The following is a 24,528-nucleotide window of genomic DNA, read 5'->3' as shown; positions in this document are numbered from 1 at the left end:
ATGTGTAAGAATGTTAGATGCACTAACACGTACCTACAGTAAAAATACAACTTTTACTACATTTCATTTAAATATTCCAGTTTGACCCATCAACTACTTACTGTACATGAATGTACAGTGCCAATATTGATGAGATGCAAACGTGCTGCTACATATCTGTAAAGCATTTTTTTAACATTGATTTTTTTTAGGTACCTTGATTCACTTTGAATACATAGTTTCTTTCCACAGGTTTGTGTACGTCTGCATGTGTGGAATAAAAGATAACATGCATGGTCCACAACACGTGTCTGTTTTTTATTCTTGCAGGGTTTTCTTATCAAGGTGAATTTATTCTACCATAGCATGTGAAAAGAGGAAAGCTGGAAATACACACCGAAAGACTATTTGGCTTCCCTCCATCAAAATGCGCACACATGCACAAACACAGCCATTTTTCAGAGTCCTGTTGCAGCCATAAATAATGCATGGCTCAGGAAAAGACACAGGACCTAGCGGCTGAATTTGCACCTCACTAGCTGGCTCCTGCCTTCCTAATCGCTAAAGAATGGCTCTCTGCCCAGCCACAGGCCATTTACAGCTCTGCACTGCAACACAAAAAAATGAATTACATTAGCAACTGACAATTAAAAACTTACGCTGTAATAAGAGTCTGGATTTTATTAATAAGAACATAGAATCACACCGAAATTGTTTTACTCTGATACGGTGATTAGGGGAAAAACAGATGCATTTACATTGGGACGAGATATAATGTACTCTTTGGCTTAATAAAAAAAAAAGAAAAAAAAAAGGCTAAAGCCTCCACACAATTTGGGGAGCAAAATAACAGTGTTTATTGAATGACCAAACAGTTCATCACCAATTCACAAATTAACTTCTTAATAGCCATGTTCCTGTCAGCAAAGAGATGAAAAATCGAATGTGATCCATGTCTCCTGTGCACTAATGTAGTTAGATGTGTGTAGAATGTGGCTCCATCTGTGCTACATCCTTATTAGATGATTCCTGCTTGTAGTCTCTCCATACTCCCACATCACAGTGAAAGGAATAATGAAACTTGCTGGCACACAAATTTCCTCTTGCTCCAGTAATCATGTTAAAAGGCTCTGAAATTTTGAAAACATGCCAGGAGATGTAGCAGGGTCTCTCTTCCCAAACAAGCTTCCACATACAGAGGGGAAAACAAAAGCAGTTAAACATTACCATGAGCAAACATTAAGAGAGTGGAATCTGTGGGCATATTAATAGTGCACAAAATGCTGAAGACACACTGTATCTAAGAATTTGTATTTGACCCTAGCTGTGACAAACCCATACAGTAAGGGTTTGAACAACTACAGGCAAAACAGGCTCAAAGACTAAAGTTGTGAAATAATACTGGCCATTTAAGAAATTTCAGCTTTCTCTGAAGGCCCAGAGGTTGCAATCAGGTTCATTTTCATTTCTCCACATTTCATATCTCCACTGTGGTATATACATCAAACCTGCGTTTTTATTTTTGATAGATTTTTTTCAGAATTAAGCAAAAATAAAATATCTCCTAATAGTTGATGTATGGGCTCCCAAAAGGAAACTACAATATCTGCCATTAAACTCAAAGCCATAATCAAGTCTGTGAATGAAGAGCTCCAGGACATGCCAAACATGAGGTTGGTGTAGACAGCTGCAATCTGTAAGAGGATTGAAAATCTGATCAAATCTGCCCAGCTGTAATCTCCTGAACTCTTCAGACTATGTAACTGGATCGCCCCACAGAGGCAGGAAATATAAAGTACAATTCTAACAGTGTAAAGTCATCACTATATACAGTATTTACACAAGAAGAAGCATTCTGAAGAAGCCATCAAAGTCCAAGCAATCTTTTCCAGCAGAGAACAAAAGGGGGAAAAAAAAAAAAAAGAAGCGTAACAAAAGCTCAAAAGGAAGAAAACTAACTCTGCCACAGTGTGGGGTCTACTCTCTCCTCATGCAACAAACACCCAAGGTACCAAAAACATTTCTATTGGATTTTAGTGTTTCTGACAACTGTATTGAAAAGAAACAGCAAGAGACTGCTGTGACCTTTAGATAAAGCCCCAAGTGGGAGTAACAAAGGCTACAGAGAGAGACCAAAGAATGAATACAGAGATTTGGAAAGCTCTTCTTTGTTGGAGAATTGATGCTTTCCATACAAATGACTGTATTAAGCACTTTGCATTGAGTACTAGCTCAGTATGCCTCTGCACAACCTCAAGCAAACACACTTCTAACAACCCAGGAGAACATCAGTACAGGCATCTTTGCACGGACACATCAAAAATAGATTATACAAATTAGCAGAACTCAGCAGGCCTACTTGGGAAACAAGCCCCATTTATCAAGCTACATGGACCAAAGAGAGAGGTGCACACCATCATAGACAAAGATAAATATCTCCCTCATTCAGGGCTTGCAGTACTGTAGAAGCCAACATTCCTACAGATTTCTTATTGTATGATGAGCACTGTATACTGTCCATTAGCTGGATCATCATATTTTGAACATCTTATCTCAGCAAACAGAAAGCTGTAAAATATAGAAGACAAACATCATCTGTTCTCTGCTAATTGCTTTGATTGAGAAATAAGCCTCACAGGAATCCAGAAATGGAAAAACAGCAAAAGCAATATAAAGTAAACCTCACTGGAGCTACACAATTTAAAAGGAGCCATAGCTAGTCCCATAGGTTTTAAGAATTCATTTTATCCTTCAGCTGAGACTCTCCATGCTTCTGTAGTTTAGTTGTTATACTTCAAATCTTTACATACTGTCTGTGCTCATTCCTTCCAAATCTATTCTTTTCAGCTTCCATATCAAACAAGACCAGCTGGCTTTCTCATGCTCTAGATCTTTGGGCTATGTGACTTTTTATCAGTCGGTGGAGATTCATGAACTATCCATCATGTTCTTGTGTTGTGTGGGGAAAAACTTTTCTCGTGTCTTTAGGAATGCATACAGGTAACGCAGCACCGTTTCTGCCACTGTTTGTAAGAGTACATAAGAGGAATATAACAAATAGGTTTGTTTGATTAAAGCTATATGCAAAATGTTCATAACCCCCATGTGAAAATGTAATCTTCAATTGAGTTTAAAGAGGTTTGAAAAATAATCTTTAGTAGTTAAGAGCCTACTCTGAAACATCTTATATATCCTGTATATGAATAATTTATTAAATCACAAGGTACATCATATGATGAGCATCCCCCATAAAAGGACATCACAAAGTCCTTCAAACCCCAATAATTAACAGTGACAGCACAAATTCACCATGCTGTGTTAAAGAGAGACTTTTTTTTTTTATAAAAGCCAGGTGTTACAGGTTGCCTTTAAAACCAAACCATTCTAGTCGTATTAGTTATTTGGTCTCCATTCCCTTAATCTTGACAAAACAGCATGTTTGTTACTGGAATACAAAAATGCTGTATGAGCTACATCCATCCCATTGCTAAATACAAGTTAAGGTCCATGCCGGCCAATCAATCCTGTTATCTTATTAGGCCAAGTGGGAGTCTGCTTAGGAGCCCCCAGGGTCCCATCACCGAGTTGATTCTCCAAGGCCCTGCCATTGCTAGCAGCATACCCCAAAAAGCAATCGGTCAGATCCTCTGTCAATCAGTGAAATGCATAAAGCAGCAGGAGGATGGTGCAGACACCGATAACTCCACCTAGGATTAATGAGTCCCTCCGCTTCCTCAGGTTGATTCGCTGGATGAGGCTGTTGATGGCTGGGAACCGATCTGGTAGAGGAAGTTTAAGAACCTAACAATACATCAAGAACATCCTCTTTTTATTCAGCTGTGTGTGTAACTAGTAATCAATCCCTCAATCAACGTGAGGATTAAATGGAAGAAAATAATTTTAATAATTGTGCCTCAAACTCAATTAATAAAACTACCATGCAACAGCCTTATATTGCATAATTATATCTAAACAAATATCAAATATACAATAATGTAATACAGTAATTAAACAATGATTCTCATGTTTGTTTGGAAACCAAAATATTAGCAGACTCTGAGTGGCTCACTCTATTTCTGAGCAATGTCATATTTACACAGATGAACACTAACTTTATGACCACCTCCTTGTTTCTGCACTCACTGTCCATTCTCTCAGCTCTATACTGTCCCCAGGAGCATTTTGTAGTTCTACAATTACAGACTGGAGTCCATCATTTGCTCTGTATACATTTTTGGTCCCCTACTCTCTACTCTCTCTCAATTTACATCTACAAGGTGGACCAACAAGGTAGGTGTGTCTAACAGAGTGGACGGTGATTGGACACAGTGTTTAAAAACTCCAGTTGCATTCCTGTGTGCATTCAAGAACAGGGTGAAAGGGGGAAAAAGTATAGATAGCTACAAAAAGATTATACTCTAAGTATAAAACTACAAAGTACTCCAGTGTGGTCAGTGGAGCTCAGAGAATGGACAGTGAGTGTAGAAACAAGGAGGTGGTCATAATGTGGTCAGTGTAAATCAAGCTGTGTGAACATTTAAGCACACAATGTTCTTTTTTTCCGTAAAACTGCACCGTCATCAAAAAAACTGAAAAATAATAAATAAATAAATAAGTGTTTTGTTTACTCAATTTTCAAACCCAACACCCTAAAAATTATTAATCAGAAATGCTTACCTCAAATATCAATAAGATCATCACTTGTATCTCAAAGGATCACTCTCAGATAAAAACATTAATGAGCCAAACAGAGATGTGGTGATCAAGATTTTCCAAAGATTTTCTTCCAGATTTGGTGGACAAAACATGGAATGATATATTTTAATTTTAAATTATATTTTAATTTTAATACATATTTTAATGAGGCATTATCTATATCTTCTTAAATAAAAACAAAACACCCAGAAAGGATACTGGCCAGAGTGTTGACCTTGCTCTGTATGGACTTCAACATGCCGCGTTGGAAGGTCATGTTCTCCTTGGTTGCCATGGCAATACTGGAAAAGAAGTAGAATGGTTTAAATGTTGTGGCACATCATAGTTACAATGGTCTCACTAATGAGTCAAAAGCTTAGAAAATGCTCCAGTTCACTAAAGGGAGCACACAGCTCCCTCCTACATACTTTGAGCAGACAGGAAAAGAAGCCGCATTACTGCAAAGCCCTAGAGACACTGCCCTACCCGCCCACAGCTCACAGCAAAGAGCTCAGAGAAGAATCACAGAGCATTACACATTTATTTCCTGACACAGAAGCTAGTAGATACCTCCCCATTACAGACAGCCTTCACTGGTTCAAGCATAATGCATTTCTGTTACAGAATGTCTGCACTGCCCATGTTTTCTCTTCAAACATGTGACCCTGTTATGCACATTGACACTTTTCTAAAATTATTGAGCAGATCCAAAGCCAGAACTTTTATGTGTTCCTCAGCTGAGTCTTGTTTTCTTGTTGCTGGAAGCGGATTACATTGCAGGGCGACACTATAGCTCACTCAGACTCAGGCTCAGCAACTTTGGGAATGTAAGTGATAGCGTGGCACCAAAATGCACATCGAGAAGCCACCTCTGTCCAGGCTGCAACCATTCAGAAAGTTGATGTTAAAAGATCTTTTAAAGTACCATCCTCTGGCTTTTGTCGCCGTGTTTGAGATGTTTCTACACAAAAGCAAATATGTTTTATATCAATAAGTGGCCTAAGATTAAGGTCTGATGGATTTTTTTTTCAGTTAAACAAAAAAAAGTAAGAGAATGTTTTTTTCACTTAAAGTTCAAATTTGTGCATTCCAATCTTCAGGCATCAAGCATACCTTTAAACTTCAATTCAGCTGTTCCATATTTAGACTGAAATATGTCTTGGCGCATCATCAATGTAACTACATTACATAAGTAGAACAGAGAAAATCATCTGAAGCTGTGAATGGTCAAATTATTAAGATCACAGAAGAAGTCACCATAATATTGTTATTTTGCAATATCAGTACCATACAGAATATATTGTGATGCTTTAACAGACTGACCCAATATAAAAAGCAGAAACCTTTACAGTTAATACAATAATTAGACATAAAGACAACTCTGTGGCCTCTAACAGGGACAAATGAGGTAAAATATTTCACGCCCCACTGATGCAAGCAAATTATACAACAAATAAGACATGACAGTTCCCTCTTGGGGCCTAGAAACCGCTAGTGCTTTCTCTCCAGGTGACTTCAGTCATAAACAACCTGACCTTTGTCTCAGTACAGTTTAGCAGAGGCTCCTGCAGACACCAGAGACATTTATCACCTCTGAGAGATTCAATGCCTGACAGAGTGGGTGAGCATCAGGAGTTCTTCATTCCAGGTCTACAATCCCACACTCTCTATATATGCTAATTCATCCAACAAGTGAGCTGTTCTTCAGAGTTACAGTCCCTTGTGTCTATTTAACTCATAAGAGTTATTACTTACTTGTTGCTATAATGTTTAAAGATATTGATATGACTTCGCACCTCCAGAAACACAACAACAACCTGTAACGTCAGCTTTAGCTCCTAATATATATATATATATATATATATATATATATATATATATATATATATATATATATATATATATATATATATATATACATATATATATATATACACAGCATATATACTCAGTTTCTATTCTCATTTTATTTTTATTTTTTTATAAAAGCAAAAATATAACAGCCTTATATTAATAGCAAATGTCTATAATAAGGTATGTCACTGTTATTATATGGAAATTCTTCAAAATATTTAATCATGATTTAGCTGAATGCATCATAAATTCATGCCAGGCCACCTCACTTTCCATGTTCCTGAGAAACCACAAGTGGGGGGCACTTAATTGTATGGGAATACTTGCTGCAAAATGCAAACATTTTTAGTACAAATTTGGACATCAACATTACCATGAAGGCTTGAGAAATATGGGGAATAATCTTAAATAAGTTCAGTGATAAGTTTCAGAGCCTCACCATGCATCTAATTCACTGTTGTAAATGGGGTTTACAATCACAGCACAAACAGCAGGTTTTGCGACCACATTTAGTGTGATGAAATAGTTTCTCAGGGCGACCTATATTAATTTCAAAATACACCAGGATTAATTTTGCTGGCAAAAACTTATTTCTATAGGATATACTGCCCACAAATAAAACTTTATGCCTAAAGATTAACAGAAAACAAACAAGAACTAGTACCTTTGCTGTTCTCAAACCACTCTTCATTATCATTAAATGTGTATGAACTATCTGAGACAACCAAACCAACAGCATTGGTAAAAACCCTCTTTTCGGGTTTTGCCAAAACTGTACACTTGCATATCGTCGCTGTCCAATGAAAAACATGCATCTCCAAAATAGCATTTTTTCAGGAGAAAGAAAAAACCTTAACCTCAATTTTTATTGGTCCATTTCATCATGAAATTTTCACAAAATTTAAAAGGACAACTGCTGTGGTAAAAAAAAACAAAACAAAACAAAAAAAGGACAAAAATGAACATGTTTTTCACTGGACAGCAACAATTTGATCTGGTAACATTCATGGGTTTATTTCTCAATGTCTGGTTGGCAATGGACTGAATCTTGTTTAGGAGACTTTCTGGACGTTATTAAATTGCAATCATAAGCACCCACACTCCATGGAGACTGCACTCACAATGAAACATTAAACTATGAGTCTCAATCTCATCTCGGTGGCTCTGGGAATGGTGAACAAAGTGCAATGATCTCTGCTGATGTTTATAATTTCCTGCCTGAATTAGGCCTGAGAGCATTTAGAAGAAGAGCTGCATGGCCCAGAAGTCAGTTTAATTAAGCACCTGTGTCTGCTAGCTTCTGTGGGATTCCCCTCCTGGATGTTTGGAGAAAAGGGGACTATTGGGTTCATACACAAGCACAGTCATCATGAGGGAGCAATCATCTATCAGACCACCAGTCCATTACAGTGCACACTACCCAGCAACTTAGTAAGTATAAGCTTAACTCAAGGACAAGCCTGTCTCACAGGGATTTAGTCACACCCTCATGTGTGTTAATTGTTATTTACTCTGCCAAGACTCTCAGGAGTCGGCTAGGTGTCCCTTGTTGCCATATGTAGAGTTGTATCCATTAGATGTGTACACTGATATATGAACATGGGACATAGCCCTCTGGAGGTTTCAAACAAAGAAAGTAAAAATGTCTGCCAAGAACGCCTTTCTGCCAGCTTTACTTAAGAGACAGGATCTGCTTTCAGCCCAATCTCATAATCTAATGGTATCAAAATGGACAAGTAATGGGTCAGCAGCATGATATCAAGCTTTGAATTAAGTATCTTCAAATGGAAATAGCCACAACAAATTCTAATGGATTAGCAGGGATCTGACTTTAGGATAAGCTTTTCTTATTTTTACAACATATTTGAGACTAAACAAAAATCCAGATAATTCTCAGTTAAATATTTAAAAGGTTTCCCCAAAAATATATACAGTGATCCCTCGTTTTTCGTGGGGGATGCGTTCCAAGACCACCCGCGAAAAACAAATTTCCGCGAAGTAGAGTAAAGATATATTTTTTTATGTATTTAAGGAGTATTTGGACTTTTAAACCCCCCTGTACTGTAAACAACCCACCTTTTAAATTAAACAGTCATCCTATAATGTTTCTCAGCTGGAACTGCATGTGATATCCTACCAGTTTCTTTAATAGAGTCATTCCTAAACTGTGATTTAGCGTCAGTAGATTTCACTCGGATGTGGACATGAACAATACATGTACTGTACGTAAGAAATACTTGTAAATGATATATTTTGTCACCTACAGGCCCAGTGTAATACATGTATATAATAATAAGAAAATACTTTTGGCTATTCATCTTTCACGGTTTTCCTAGATTTTCCTTCAATATCCACGATATAGCAGATAAAAACCCACAAAGTAGCGAATCCACGAAAGACGAACCGCGAAGTAGCGAGGGATTACTGTATAGAGAGATGTAGTTCTAAGTATTGTTTCTGTGAAAACAGTCTTACCTTATTGTGTCTTCAATTAGTCGATCCGAGCTGTAACAAAAACAAAAAGGAAAAACGTTCATAAGAAGTGAAACGTAACTGGATATTTGTTTCACCTCTAAAATTCTCTCTATGTTAAGCTGATGAAATCATGATATGATCATAATGTCAACCCCATATGACAAATACAGTAACACTGATTTATTCAGATCATACCAAAGCATTTTCAATTTTATTATTTTGGAAGAGAAAAATGACTGTGACAAGAAACCTAAACTTATTTTAAAAATCGTACAGTATTTAAACATTTAAAAAATAAAAAACCTAAAATTGTAAATCAATTCCTAGAGCACCTCCAGGGAAAGAGAAGTCATGGTTCTATTTTTTTTCTAAAACAATTAAAAGTGATCACAAGTGAATGTTTATAAATTAAATTATATCTACAGAGATATAACTAACCAAACAAAATTTGTAAAATGTATATAACTAATCATAAATCATGTACAGGGAAAGATCAGAAACCAACTGATCTCTATACCATATCTGTCTTATTTATATGACATTCTCATTCTTTTGTGATCTATAGGCTGCAAAAATTCGATGCTTGCTCAATATCATGTGCTTTGTCATTGCAGATGACAAACCTTTCAGAGCCAGCGAGCCCTGAGGGGGGGAAAAAAAGTCATCCCAGATTCTCAAACAAATGGCCTTCACCTTGTCAGAAGGCTCAGATTCTGATTACATGCACAAAAAGGAGATTGCCAATTCTACCCCTGACGCATGGCACTCCCTGTCTCTTCAAGAGCACAGTGGTGTTGGACAGCCATGGTGGCAGAGTGCTGGCACTCAGTGAGAGAACCTGAGGAGTGGAGTCTAATGGGCCCCATCAATCATTGCCTCTGTGACACACAAGTGAAGACACAATTCCACACAAAACAACTGAAGAGAACTCTGTGAGAGTAAAGGAGGATATACTCCAGTAGGCCTGAAACATTTATTTATAAAACAACCTAAATGTTGATGAATAAGAAACATTTTTGTCATTAAAACGTGCATAATTAAAAGTCTTGAATTTCTGTATCTCCACATTTTTGACATTTATTAATTTTCTACATTTCTGTGTCTATATGTTAAATGTGTGGCTGTTCCTAATCTCATGCTGAAATGGAGTTGACCAGCTTGACAAACTGGTCAATGGCCCAGTGGCTCGTGTCTATAAAGGAAAGCTGACAGAATAGGTACATCACAGCTGAGACGTGTTTTGGTGTGCTTTTTGTTCCTTCACAGTAGCACAGTGGCTGCATTATGTAGGGTAAAATTTCTACCCATGCTTTTAGAGGTTTATATTTATCAAACCAAGCACAAGGACCTACAGGAGTCATGTTCCCAACTCCCAATCCACCATTAACTATTAATGCATATAAAGCATTAATTACTTCTACAAAATGATTTTGGCATTATTATTGCAGAGCTCAACTTGCAGGCATACATCCAGAAGTAATAATATTTCACATACATTTCCAAATTTTTTTAAAAACAAAAAAAGGCTTTGCATTATAAAATTTAGTATGCAATTTCTAATCTGCCAATTACTGCCAAGAAAAATTATATAAAAGATTTATATTGAACAGCTTTAGGTGCCAGTAATCAAATTGCAGATGTATAGCTGTTGAATCCCTCACTTAGATTGTTTCTGTTTTCAACTGTAGCAACCATTATTTTAATTACATTATCTAGTGAAACATGATTGAAAGAGCAGAGAGGATAGACAGATGTCAGTGGCTGGCATGGTGTGTGTATATACACAATGGCCATGCCCAAAGACAATACATTTTCAGACAGTAAAAGCACCCCTGAAATTGCCCATCGGAGCTACTGCAGTCATCAAGCCAATAATTAACATAAAAGCTAATTCGAATCCTCAGAGCCTTCACCCTATATTCATATCGGACCAGGACAATTCAGTACAGTCTTTTTAACCCCACAAAACAGCACAGAAATTTGCAGATATATGCATTAAGGAATTATATATATAAAAATAACTACAAAAAAAATATATATTTTTTTGTAACAATGGAGAGAATTAGTTTACAGCAGGAACTAGTTCAATATTTTGGTACATAGAATTCTTTTATTTCTACATATGGGACCTTCCAATACATCAAAAACCAGTCTCCTGATGTGACGTGATGTGGCCTGGGTTGTTGGACTGCATTATTTTTGGCAACAGTTATATATTTTGGATCATATATAAGCCTTTATTGAACTAATAACATTTAGAGACTGACAAAAGAGATTTAAATGTAATTAATATTTTGGCACAGTAATACACAGGTGCCAAAATATACTATGCATAAATATTTATGCTGACTTTACTGATGCGAGTGCTGCTCATTACAACTATTCCCAAAGTGAATATTGTTAGTGTGGGTTATATTCACTCAAGCTCAACTGCATTATTGTGAAGTATGGTACAGTGTGATGGCACTTAAGCGACGGCAGGGATTTACGGCAGAGTCTCCCTGTTGATTTGCCTAGTGGAACTTAACAAAGGCTTCCATTTCTAACTTGGGTCTTCTCTGGAACCCCTGACATTGGATGAGAGTCTTCCACTGTAAATATGCAAAGCAGTTAGCAACTGGAAGATGGATAGTCTGCCATTTAATGCCAATTATGCTTTTTTTGACAATTACTACACCTAGCCTGCTCCAGGCCATCTGTCACACAAACCCATTCAGTAAGCAAAGACATGCTGTGAAAGCCAATCAATAAAGTGAAACCAAAAAACTGAAATATGCCTTAAGAGGACATAAACTTAAAACAAACAAGCAAACAAACAAACAAAACATACAAAACTGACCTCTGCTGCTTTAAGTACAGAAAGCATAAATAGCCTCTTTCTGGGCAAACACTCAGGCCATATCTTATGAAACGTGTGTTTAAAACATCAAAACCTGCTTCTACACAATAAAATTTGCCAATATAATTGGATTGATCAGTCTATTTGAGGGACTCAACAGCTATAGTGCGGTTGCAGGAGATGCCACAACTCTGCTCTACAAAGAGGATACAGAGCATTTGTGTGTCCCCCAGGCACTAGAGGAAAATATATTTTCTGGGTTAGCAGCTCTCGGATCACAACTCCGGTCAAAAAATCATGCCAAGAAAATATGTTATTTGAAAAGGCCAAGAATATCTGAACATATTTTAGCACATTTATACCAGAAATGTTCACCAAACATAGCCATGAGACTTTTTTTTTTACCTGTCACCTTGCTAAACCAGGACTGAGAGAAGTACTAAGGAAAAAACTATAGAGACAACACTGGATCCATTGTTCATTCTGTTATAAGTCAATACTGGAAAAGTTCAGCTTCTAGAGTTCAGAATTCTTCTAGAGTTCACATACTATAAATGTTTTCCATGTTCTCCTTTAGTCTTTATCAAAATCCTTAAATAAATTTAATAGCTGCTGTTTTTTGACGGGGCGGCACAGTGGCGCAGCAGGTAGTGTCGCAGTCACACAGCTCCAGTTCTTTTCTTTTCACAATACACATCTCATGGTTTTAGTTTGCAAGTATTTTTAATATTCTTTCTGTTGAATCTTAAAAGAATTGTGTTTATATTTATTAAGTGCACTATACAGTATAAGAAATCTACTGTTCAAACGGACTTGTGGACTTGGCTTATTAAGACAATAAAATAAAAACCTCAAGAATGTTTGGATACTCAAAATTAGCTATACAAAATACGCATTATCAAACACCTAAACAAAATCTTAATGTCCTTGTCTTTATTCACCATTGCCTTCTTTTCTCTCACTTTCCTATTCACCCTGGAGCTTGGAAGAGAGAAGAATCTTGTTAGCTCATCAGAAAATCCACATATCTGCGATAGGGCAGCCCATGTGGGGAGAGATTTATATCCAAGTTCAAGAGAGCTGACAAGAAGAGGGTAGCAACTATGTGTCTGAGCCCAGGCTGCTGAGTACCATCTGCTGTTTTAATGCCTCACATCTCCAATAAACTATCTCCAGTTTTTAAAAACGTTTGCCTTTAGCCTCAGTGTATTCTAGTCCTTATTACTTTAGGCTTTAATCAAACTTTAATAAAATACAACATAATTTTGTGCCATAATTTGTAGCAATTTGTGTATGACACAGGTCTGTGAGAAAAATTATTATAACTGCTATATTAATCTGCAGGTTTGGGGTAGCACAATTTTTAGCTTAAGTACTTTCTTCATTAGCTTGATAGAAGTGAAGCGTTTTTTTTTTAAAGAATATAGATTTTCCAATAACTTTTTTATAAAAAGCATTAATAGAGATAATGATAGCAATAAAAAATATAGACATTTCTAAATCTATAAAATATCAATTATCCTGCTAATTTGTGCTCATGTGTGATCAGCATTTCTAAGAGCCACTTCTTTTGTTTCAACTGCATAACTGGAAGGAGTCATGGTGGTGCAGCAGTGCCGCAGTCACACAGCTCCAGGGACCTGGAGGTTGTGGGTTCATGTCCTGCTACGGGTGACTGTTTGCGAGGAGTTTGGTGTGTTCTCCCCGTGTCCAAACTCCAGGTGCTCCAGTTTCCTCCCACTGTGCAAAAACACACGTTGGTAGGTGAACTGGTGACTCAAAAAGCGTCCATAGGTGTGTGTGTGTGTGTGTATGTGTCGCCCTGTGAAGCACTGGTGTCCCCTTCATGGTGTGTTCCTGCCTTGCACCCAGTGATTCCAGGTAGGCTCCGGACCCACCATGACCCTGAACTGGATAAGCGGTTACAGACAATGAATGAATGAATGAATAACTGGCACTATCCAAAATGCTTACTGCAGAAACTAGCTGAGAAAGTAATTTAAAGCACCTCTACAGTGGCTTTTGAACATAGTATTGGAAACTTTAATAACACAACATAAGAATAAATAACTGTAGCTAATTACTCCTTAGTCCAGTACAATGAAGCTAACTCATTTTTTAACGGAGTATCTTTGCAGTAGGTTACATTTCCTCAGGCGTAGCTTGGAGACTGATAAGCTAATGTTTCTTCCTTAACAATGTCTATTCCTTAAAACGCTATTCTATGCTGGGTGTTGTTCCATGGATCTGATATAGCTTCCCAACAGTGACGTTATCAGGGCATTCTTCCATTTCCTCTGCTGGCCACTGCAGTTTTACACCACCACAGGGAGCTGGTGAGAGGAAACTGTGGCTAGATAATGGAATAACTGGTGCACTTGGCACGGACTGTCTGTGGTGTTCTATTTGCCACATACATGGGGCATTATACTTTGGTTTGAGTAGTGAGCATCCATTCCAAGGTTGTTTTTTCACCTTCAAAATAACTGAAAATATTTCTTGGGCTACTATACAGTTCTGTGTCAACTAAGCAATCACTTTTACTCAGCGCAGTGCTCTCTGTAGCATACGGCCCACTTCAAACTAGGGTGTCACCAAAATAAAAGAGCAAACTGAAACTAAAACACTGAAAAATTGTACATGCGCAATAAGACTAGATGTGACAGTTTTTCTGAGGAAGATTTACTGACTGACGAGACTGTCCTACTAAATAAATAAAATAAATTAAAAGACACTCAAATTCTTACGAAATATCCTTACATTTTTATTCACAACACAACTATGCAAATACACCTTATCTACCATGCATTTTTTTCCACATGTACATCTAAAATAGCTACGCAAGGCATCTGATAGTACATACATCTCCAAACAATTGTTTGTTCCAAATGGATTCGTTAGACTGCCATCAGATTAAATTAAATTAAAGCTTTTTTCCTTTTTTTTAAACCAGAGAAAACTCTCAGTCTGAAATTGGATGTCAAGATGATATACCTAAAATGAAATAAAATGCTTATCATTATTATTATTATTATTCCCAGAACATCAAAATGGAACATATTATGTCTGTATCTGGATTAGTCTGCGAGACGCAGAAAACTGAATATAACAGAAAGATTGAGGTCTTGCGAAAAGAATAGAAGCTGTAATAAAAGTGTGGACACTACAGAAATTCTGAGATTTCATTTTATGCATTTGCCGTTCTGACTGAAAATTAAATAAGTTAACGAACACTAGCATCTATTTCCATCTACCCTCTTCTCAGCATTATAACAAATTGCCAAATTTGACGAGATTTTCAAGCTTGTTCTGCTCAAGTTTGACTGTATTTTCTAAAATGTCTTTGAAAGTTGCCCATTAACTACTGACTTAATTTCTATGTCAGAAGGCAAAGAGGACAGGCCAGCATTATACAAGCACAGAGAGAGTCCTTTCACCTCTACACCTCCTCAGCTGTGAGTAGAAACCAAGCCTGATTGCTTCCCTTGTGTCTGAACTCTGTGCTATGATACAGAGCAAAAGGAATGCTGTCAGCACTCTGGAATTAGTGCTATGCAAACAGAAACACAACCCTAGGGGAAGTGCCGGTCAGCAACTATTGAAATGCTAAAAAGAAATTATAGAATACTGAAAAGAGCACAGATATGAGGGGAAAGTCAACACAGAGAGCAACTTGGTGATAACCGCACAGTATCAAAATCCAACAGAGACAGAGATTCACCACAGAGCAAAGCCGGTCAAAAAGTCTAAAGCAATATCTACAGAACAATGTCCAATGTCATATTTAAAAAGTATTTAAACATATTTTAGAAGCACTCACTTCAGTCTTGCAGGAGTTGGAGCAGCTTACACACTCACTATGAGACTTTCAGGAGGTAATAAGAGAATTTAAGGGGAGGTCTGCATCTTGGTCGGAACTTTGGTATTTATACAAAATCCATTTTTATAAGAATATTTACGATCTGTTATTTCTTCTAAACCTGTCTCAGCAGAGCAATGAAATCAGTTTCCATTTTACAGCACAGTATAATCAGCACAACGCAGCCATTACTGTAGCAAGAGTAATATATTAATGATCAAAGTTGGTTTCAGACAGAGAAGATCTTGCAAGAGAACTTGCTACTGTTCCTTGTTGTATTACAAAGAACATTTGGCCACATGTAGCAGAATTTACAGTAAAGTAAGAGTTTTACAGTCAAGTGTTTTAATACCAAACGTAAGTAAATACTATTTAAAACACGTCAGCGTTCTCTTTACAGTACAACAAGTGAAAAAGTTTCTGTTTCAGACAGCTGAGTCATACAGAGAAGCAACCGTATCTTCACCACTACTGAGACAACGATGGAGCTGATAGAGGTGGTGAGCAAAATGAGAATTACAAACTCTCTTTTGATGCTTTGACAATTCTGAAGATCTTGAGTGAAAGCAGCTTCCAGGCAGTCTAAGCTCCTTTAATGACTTTTTATCAGTTCTTTTTTTCCCTTTGGTGTCTTCTCCTATTTAATTGAGTAATCATCAGTAATGGGTTCCCATTCAGCTGGGCTCTCATCATCATTTTTCTCTCTATTTTTCTGCTCTCCGGCTGAGTGCACAGTGCTATCAACAAGCAGTTAATGTCTTTAAATGGCATTTCTGATGGCATCATGTTCAATTACTGTTTACACTGGCATGGGCTCAGTTACTAATGCTAGAGGTGACTTCCTCCTTGACAGAGCTGTACTAAGGGGGGGGGGGGTGTTGGGGGCGGGATGGAGAACACGAAGACAGTCATTACTGACCTCAGCACTACTAACCTAGGTATAGGTTTGTTGACCACTTGTCTGATTTGTTTACTTGCTCAGCATTAATATTGTACACCATATATATCACATTCATTTATACTGTAAACCATATGCTTGTTACTAGATTTTACCATTATGTTTGGTGGCCTGTGCTGAGTAATACTTATATTTGCTTAGGCATGCACAATTATTTTCCTAGAGTTCAAAGATTTGAACTTGCTGGCACTAACTTTTAGCTCTTTCAATCGAGATGAAACCTAATTTGGAAGTGTTTGTGCATTTTGACCAAAATAAAAATTCATAAAAATCATAAAAATCCAGAGCCAGAAATGTTTGTTCTCTGCTGGAACCAAAGTATAGTATTTTCTTCAGGGCAAACCCATGATGGCATCTGTTGGCATGTCAAGTTAAAGAAGCTCATGAAAGAGCACAGAGCCTCAAATAAAGTGTTATTGCGCAGTGGAGCTGGGCGGGGTAATGTACAGTGTTTTATATTATACTTAACTGCATTGAATATAAAAGAACAGTGAACCAGATGTATCTGTAACCTGTTATAATGTTAATCTGCTATCAAATTTCTGATTTGGAAAGAATAACACAAGAAAATAAAATCAAAAGCGTTCCATCTCTGTGTTTTATGGGACTGTGGTCAAGGAAACTCAAGGTGCATTGGCAAATTTTCTCTGCTGTTATATGTACACAAGCTCAGCTATGTGGCTCAGAACTCTGCATTATTTATACATGTATGATATGAACCTGAGGTAAAGAGTGAATAAACATTGCCCCTTCGCTGACTGTATCCATTTATCTGTAGCGCTGGTTCTGTCCTGGTTAACAAACAGTAGCTGTAAACAGTAAAGTCCCCTCGATTCCCCAGCTGATGACAAGCCCTTGGTTCCTATCAAAACTGGTGCAAACACGGGACGTTTTGCTGGGTAGCAACTAAGTTCTAAAAAAACCTGAACAGGACCTGTTAAAAAAACAGAGTTCATTTGGTCAAAGGGGCCATTCGTGCTTCCCAAAATGAAGACCACAGCAAGGACAATAGGCAAAGCATGTTTAGGCTAGAAGATTTTATACTATAAACAAAAGGGTATAACTGTAGAAAATGTTTGGGAACCACAGCACTAACTCATGACTGGAATCGAGACATAACCCTATTGACCTGGAACTGTCAAGTCATATACTGTTATACATCTGTCATCTTGTGTGAACTGTATTGTTTGTTCTACTTTTACCCTTTGTAGAAATGGCACCAATAGGACCCTTACACTCTAATGCAAGTAATGTTTAGAAAAATTACTTACAAGCTGCTGAGTATTGTATGCTATTTTATGCAATATATTATGATGGATTTACCACATGAAATACCAGAAAATAACAGTGCTGTGTCATGTCCTGCCATCTTTGTACAACACTGCTGGTTTATAAGGTGCCTGCATGAAGAGAGGGAGGGTACATTGCTGCTTTCTTCTGTGAAACAAAGCAGGCATGTAGCCAGAACTGCCTCTACACTGCAGGCAGAGAGGTGCCCACTGAAATGTTTCATCCAGCCAGGCCACAATTTCCCCTACTGTGCAATTAGCTCCAAGTGGCTTGCAAGTCCAGGAGAACCTGTCAATAATTAATTGAACTAAACCTGATGCATCAGTCTTAACCCTTAACCCTCAAGCACTTAAAAAGGGGGAAAAATTATATATATATATATATATATATATATATATATATATATATATATATATATATCCTTATTCAGACATTTGGGGGGCATTGACAAGATATGGAGAATGCTGAAATAGGTTTACAATTAATTATTCTGGATTCTTTTAATATATTCAAGTGCGCAAAGCAATATGCTGACATGGGCCTGCAGCCTACTTATTTTCCCTAGGAAACTGATTAACTGTAGCTTTGAAATAAATTAATCAGTGTACACTGTCAAAATAACCAACAAATGACCTTTCTGTTTATAGAGTTTTATAAGAAAATAACTTCAGCAAATATCACAGTCTGGTTTAATAAATTGAAGTTCAGTAGAATCCGACTAATAACCGGTACTGTCTATAAATCCCAACCATCGGGACATTGAGAGTTAAATTCCCCATCAGTGCCATCCATGGCTTCCTGGGTAGGTAGAATGTCTTGCCTCACTGGCATCAGTCAACATGATGTTAACCTCATTGGCTATCTGTTAAGGCCAGAGTCCACTGACTGAACAAACTTGAACCAAACAAAGATATGCCCAAATAATAAGTTCATTAAAAAAAAAGATATCCAACCATTATGTGCATCTGTATGAGACGTTAGACTCCAAACATGTGGAGCTTAGATTTTATAATGATGTAACTTTAAACCTGTTTACTATACTCCCAAATATTACATATGCTTAGAAATCATTTAATAAATAAATAATGAATACTGGCAGAAGATTTTGTAGTGGCTACTGTGGCTTTGGAAAAGCAATCTTACACCAACATCAACTGAACTGCTTGAAAGTGTGTAAAAAATAAAAAGTGATATTTATTTAATCTTTCTCAGTGCCTCATCACTGAATAGCAAAGCTTCAAGCTCAAATACCCCGAAGGTATATGCCTGGGCAGAAGATCTTATTGAACAATATTAGAGAAGAAGTAAATGCTCTTACTTTCTTAGATGCTCATGTTCTTTAAGGAAAAGCTCTGTTCGTCTGTTGTTCACCCCTGAGCCACTTTTGTATGTCCTGGAAATCAAAAAGAACATGGTTCAATGAACACAAATAAATGCTTACAGACAAGTTTTATACATAAAAGTCCCATGGATCACATTCATATTTTATCAGTTCCAATAATCAACGCATCTATCATGCAAAGAAATTATGATGTGCCAGAATTTTTGTTCAATTCAGACTTTCAATTCAATTCAGATTTATAAGTAATAACTTATAAATGACTATAATGTTACTGAAAATCAACAGCATTATCACAACTAAAATAAAAGGACTTCTCACTTATGGAACAAAAAAAAAATTAAACAACAAAAAAAACAAAAACAGAAATAAACAACACCAACAAAAAACCCTACAAATAAGAAACTACGCTTTCACCTGTGCTAGTAAAGGCAAACTGGGATAGCAAAGGAGCTTTCTTCTTCCCGCTGTTGGCACAGGGCCAGCTCTTCCACAGAAAGCATTTAGTGTGAATAATGAATGAGTAAAGTACTTGGAAGAGCAGCCCTTCTCAAGGAGTTAATCAGGGCAGTGGGCAAAGACCTACCCACATCCTCCTATAGTGCTCTGGGTCTCTGTTACGAAGCTTACATTCCTGTCTATATCACCTAAACAAATTAAAATCACCCACTCTTTCAAGTAAAGAAGGCACATGATGGGCGCATATAGTGATTAAATGATAACTGAATGACTAAAACAACTGTGAGTGAGTATGCAAGAATTAGTGAACGAGGAATAATGATGATCTCACTTATGGGACTTTATGGGAATATATCCACCACATACAGGAAAATGTACTGTCAGTCTATTTTAACTAGAGCAACAAGATTGACAACCAGCTTAATCATTCCAACAAGGCACTGTAAGGGCAGGGCTCAATATCATATACCCTGGCTGTGTCATTTCTGCCTGCTGGCATTTTCTGTACGCCATAATGCTCTGTGGTACAATGAGGATAAAAGGGGGGAGCCAGGTAACATGAGGAGCATAGAAAGGCGAGCAAAGCTTTCATGTAATTACTGATGCCCTAACACTAACAGACTATGTTTTCATGTACACTGACATCCTCTGAACCAGACTTTAGTATTTTATCAATGTCTGTGCTGACACCCGGTGGTCAATAAGGGTAATACCACAACGGGCAAGTACATATCCTTGCAGGCCAGAGACCAGCAAATGGGTGAGAGATACCCAGCAAGTGGATGAATAACAGCAAGTGGGAGGTCTATGCATCACCAGTGAATGGAAGTCAGGGCCATTTCAAAAACTTTAACTTGTATTACATGAAGTATTTCATAACAAATACAGTACTGAAGAATGTTTTAGATGTTCTATATGTTAAAGAAGCCAGCCCCTTGTGACAGGATAAGACTACATGATACTTCACAATGATCACTGTCTCAGACTGGACATAAATCCATGATTTGTTTTGGTTGGGAGAGTGCTAGCATTGCACATTGGTCAGATATGACACAAACATGTCAAAATTAGTTTAGTCTGATCATGGCTTAATACATTTTGACTGACTGTGTCACATTTACTTCTAGAACTTTCTGGTATTTAGTAGAATCCATCCTTTCCTCTCTGCGTGTAATGTTACCTGCGACAGTGGCTGCATAATAAAACAGGTGTATCATTTATTCTCTGTAACAAACTACTATGTTTGGATGAGAAAATGTGTAAACAGGAAAATATTTCAATCATTCACAACATTTTTTATTAATGGGAGATTAGTATCCCAGCTACTAAGAGCAACTGTATGCTTCAGGGAGGAAAAAAGGGGGGGGGAGGGGATCACACTCACTCAATGTCTTTCCTGACAGACCCAAGAAGATCCTCTCTCTCTCTGACGGCCAGAAAGTTGGATTTGGTTTTGTGAAACTCATGTGTATAGTCCTGTGGGTAAAAAGGGAAAGAGGAGAATTACCCTTTAAAAATATGTTCAACAAATTACAGCACCATGAGCAATTTTAACAACAATGTATTTCAGTGTTTGTGCTCCCCCTTATACATGCTTCAATTTTCAGATTTCAATAAATTTGCAATTTCAAAACATTTTCTGAAACTACAAAGATTGGTTTCCATTATGTTTGATTTGTACATTTCTATTTTAGTTTTCTTTTTCATCTTCTCAGGAACATAATCTTGGCAGCTACACATATTTATAATCACACAAATTGAGGTTATCCACAGTGGAGTGATGAAAAAACTCCTGTGGACTTTTTCAGATTTGAAGCAAGAGTGAAGAGTGATTTTCTCAGTTTTTCCTGCAAACAGATAATGACTGTTCACTGCTTTACCAGGTCTTCAATTGTTGTTAGGATTCCCATTTTCTTAAAATATAATTTTTTTTGTTATTATGTTTTGAGCTCCAGTTTTTCCACTTATTGTCCTTTGACTTTCCCATTCCAATAGCAAGCAGACTAGCTTGAAGTTGGCTTTGCAGAGTAAACAAAACATGGGAAGAACAAAGAGGTGCAAAAGCTCTAGATCATGAAGGAAGTTATTTAGGCAGAGACTCATTTTTTTTTTTTTTTTGTCTTACCTGCAGGATGTCTCGATGCCTTTGGAGTGTGTGCATCAGCGCAGCATTGAGAGATGTGGTGCCTGGTGTGCTAGTGTATTCTGCCATCTTATCGTTTATACCTGTAAGCTAAGATAAACAGCAGACTATTCAAATATCCTAGAACTATGATGGACCAAATAAAACAGAAGCTGGTTGTTTCAAGTTGCAAAAGAAAAATTACTATTAACCTCGCAAATATGACCTTGGTTACACTGCTTGAAAACAGGCTGGTGAATAGAAATGACAACATGTCTAACATCTAAATGAGTTACTCTATCCAAAAACCAAATGACAGACTCACTTTTGCAAGAAGCTGCTCAATCTCGACTGACATAGTCTCAAACATTCTGTCTTGAGTGGAGTTGTTGAGGAGGGGTGTTGTGTCAGAGCTGCTGGTAAAGGAAGCAGGAAAGAAAAGAGTTGTAAGTACAGAATAAGCTCCTGATTAATGCAACAGACTATGGCACTGTTCACAGAGCAGGTAAAAGTGGCCCAAATACGAATTTGTTTCTTCATAATTAACACAGAAGTGTCGCTTGTGTTGCAGTGTGAACAGCACAAATCGCACTGAATCTAACTTTTTAAAACCAGATTTCAACCAGTTTCATATGTGGTATTGAGATCCAATCCCTATCCAACTTGTGGCAATGTGAATGGCCAGGTCTGAATTTATGTGACATTTTCATCGATTTGGCTGCTGAGAATGATCTTCGGACTACGGTCCAAAGCATTTTCATTTTAATTGAAGGCTTTTAGGACATGTAAACAGCTTGGTCAAATCCATTTCTTTCTATAAAATATAGTGAGAAACAAAAAACTTGTGAGAAACTGTTCTTAATCCAGGTACCTGTCTCTACTTTACTTTATGAGAAAATAAAACTTGTGGAAATTTGTATTACGTGTTTTTACAAAACAAAAAAGAGCTTCTTTTTTTAGTAGTTATGAGTTTTATATTGCTCATGTCGGTATAAAGCTGCTTAAATGTGGTTCATGGAAATATTAAACTCATTATGCTCATCTAGTTCTCTTTGGATACCTTGGAAAAAAACATCCATTCACGTTTTCATATTCTTTACAGCCTTTAATTAATACTCTGTTTTTAACACAGCGCTCATATGGAATAAAGAAAAGGGAGGTTTTATGATACAGCGCTGCACAGTAAAACACCAACATGTCAGTTTAGGAGTGTTATCTGCTCAGACTGATGTCAAATACAGGTAACATTATACAGAAAGTGTGAACAACAGATTTAAAAATTTAATCATTTTAAAAAATTTTTATCATGAAATCAAATTTTGGACACTTATCCGCTGTGTGAACATAGCCCATGCACCATTTAAACTTGGTTTGCTGACCTGTCACCTCGCCGTCCATCCCGGGAGCTGCTGTAGCTGGTGCACAGTTTACTGAAAGAGACAAGCTTCAGGTCCAGCTCATTTTCCAACTGCCTGGCCTGCTTGCGCAAATCTGTAAAGAAGCAATGTGACCATTATAAGAGCAAGGGGTATATTAGCTTTGCTTGCATTAAATACACTATTCATGCAGAGAAAATGTTTTCAGTAAAGACTTACCCTTATGTGTAAATCAAGATTTTACATTGCTAAAAAAACTCAGCCCATGTGTTTTCTTTTACATCATATACAAAATAAGCAGTCAGGTTATTATCATGTAAGTGATGTCAAGCCATGACTAAGAATTTTCCTATTGCTGCCGTCACATCACGCAGACTGCCACACATTTGTGGGGGTAACGATGACTATATTGTTTGGAAAATTAAGGAAAGTAGTGGCTAGAAAAGATTTTTACAAGTGTAAGGAAGGAATGAAACTAAATTACCAACAGGTGTTTTTCCTTTTGGATGACAAGACAAATTTGGTTACATAACATGAAAGACAGGACTCTTTAATCTATGTCAGCTAACGTAGTTGGGTAAAGAAACCTAAAGTTGTCTTCTTACTCAGTGTGTACATTCCACCTTAACCACTGAGTGTGTAAACAGGAACACCTGCACTTTATACGGTGAAACAGAATGTTCAAATAAAACGCGAGTGCATAAGACGTCACGTTTAGTCTCTAGTCTCACAGAAGCCAACCCACTGCTAGCGGTGCGGCTACCTCCATTTACGTGGACGGGCATGAAATATCCTAAAAGACACTTTAACACTAGTCAGATATTAAAAATAACCCATGTGAGAACAGTTATTCCAGAGAAGAGTTCACCACCAACGAGAATGAAATGTCTATTTCCGACTTGGTGTTAGGCAAATCACTGACGTTTCGTTAGGGACTGTGCTAACTCAGCTAGCGCCTGTTAACACTAACGCACTGCAGTAAACGGAGGAGTTTTGACTGACTATAGTCGGACAAACCTGCACTTAACCGCCACAGACGGCCTCACAGAGAATAATACGTTGGTTTTAGCAGACTCAAAGTGATAAAAATGACACGGGTGAGATAAAACAACACTTTTCAGCTCACCTTCCCAGTAGTTGCTGTTTCCTCCTGCCATCTTTGTTATTCAACGTCATTCTCGTCGAGCTGGCAGACGAAAGACTCTGTAGTTCAGTCCACAACTACAGCGACCCCCTACGTGTGGCAGAGCAGGGGATGTTCCACAAAACAGCAAGCCTTAGTT

At 37.4% G+C, this 24,528-nt stretch overlaps 1 protein-coding gene across 5 annotated transcripts; it reads right to left on the bottom strand.

The window, feature by feature from the left end:
- Window positions 1-712: 712 nt before the first annotated feature.
- LOC136691393 (Golgi SNAP receptor complex member 1) lies at window positions 713-24,528 on the bottom strand. Of its 5 annotated transcripts, none has more exons than XM_066663958.1 (9): window positions 24,372-24,528; window positions 23,249-23,360; window positions 22,195-22,285; window positions 21,873-21,980; window positions 21,132-21,223; window positions 19,268-19,342; window positions 9,004-9,033; window positions 4,894-4,976; window positions 713-3,758 (listed from the first exon to the last, which is right to left on the bottom strand). In XM_066663958.1, the coding sequence occupies exons 1-9, from the start codon at window positions 24,400-24,402 to the stop codon at window positions 3,634-3,636; spliced, it is 747 nt and encodes a 248-aa protein (XP_066520055.1). In that variant the 5' UTR covers window positions 24,403-24,528; the 3' UTR covers window positions 713-3,633. The 5 variants fall into 5 exon arrangements, with proteins under 5 accessions (XP_066520055.1, XP_066520062.1, XP_066520070.1 ...); XM_066663965.1 differs by having other exon boundaries at window positions 22,195-22,282; XM_066663973.1 differs by lacking the exon at window positions 24,372-24,528 and adding an exon at window positions 24,263-24,366 and having other exon boundaries at window positions 22,195-22,282.

This window comes from Hoplias malabaricus, chromosome 1 (genome assembly GCF_029633855.1).
Source record: "Hoplias malabaricus isolate fHopMal1 chromosome 1, fHopMal1.hap1, whole genome shotgun sequence".
NCBI classification, from domain to species: Eukaryota; Metazoa; Chordata; class Actinopteri; order Characiformes; family Erythrinidae; genus Hoplias; species Hoplias malabaricus.
The sequence above is the reverse complement of the archived record's forward strand: the minus strand, read 5'-3'. Positions and strand labels throughout refer to the sequence as shown.

Excerpts from the sequence above, each read along its gene's own strand:
- LOC136691393 (XM_066663958.1), bottom strand. The coding sequence starts at position 24,402 with ATGGCAGGAGGAAACAGCAACTACTGGGAAG. Across the intron at positions 9,034-19,267 it reads GAACATGAGCATCTAAGAAA|CTCGGATCGACTAATTGAAG; the intron begins GTAAGAGCATTT and ends TTTTTGTTACAG. Across the intron at positions 4,977-9,003 it reads CTAATTGAAGACACAATAAG|TATTGCCATGGCAACCAAGG; the intron begins GTAAGACTGTTT and ends CTTCTTTTCCAG.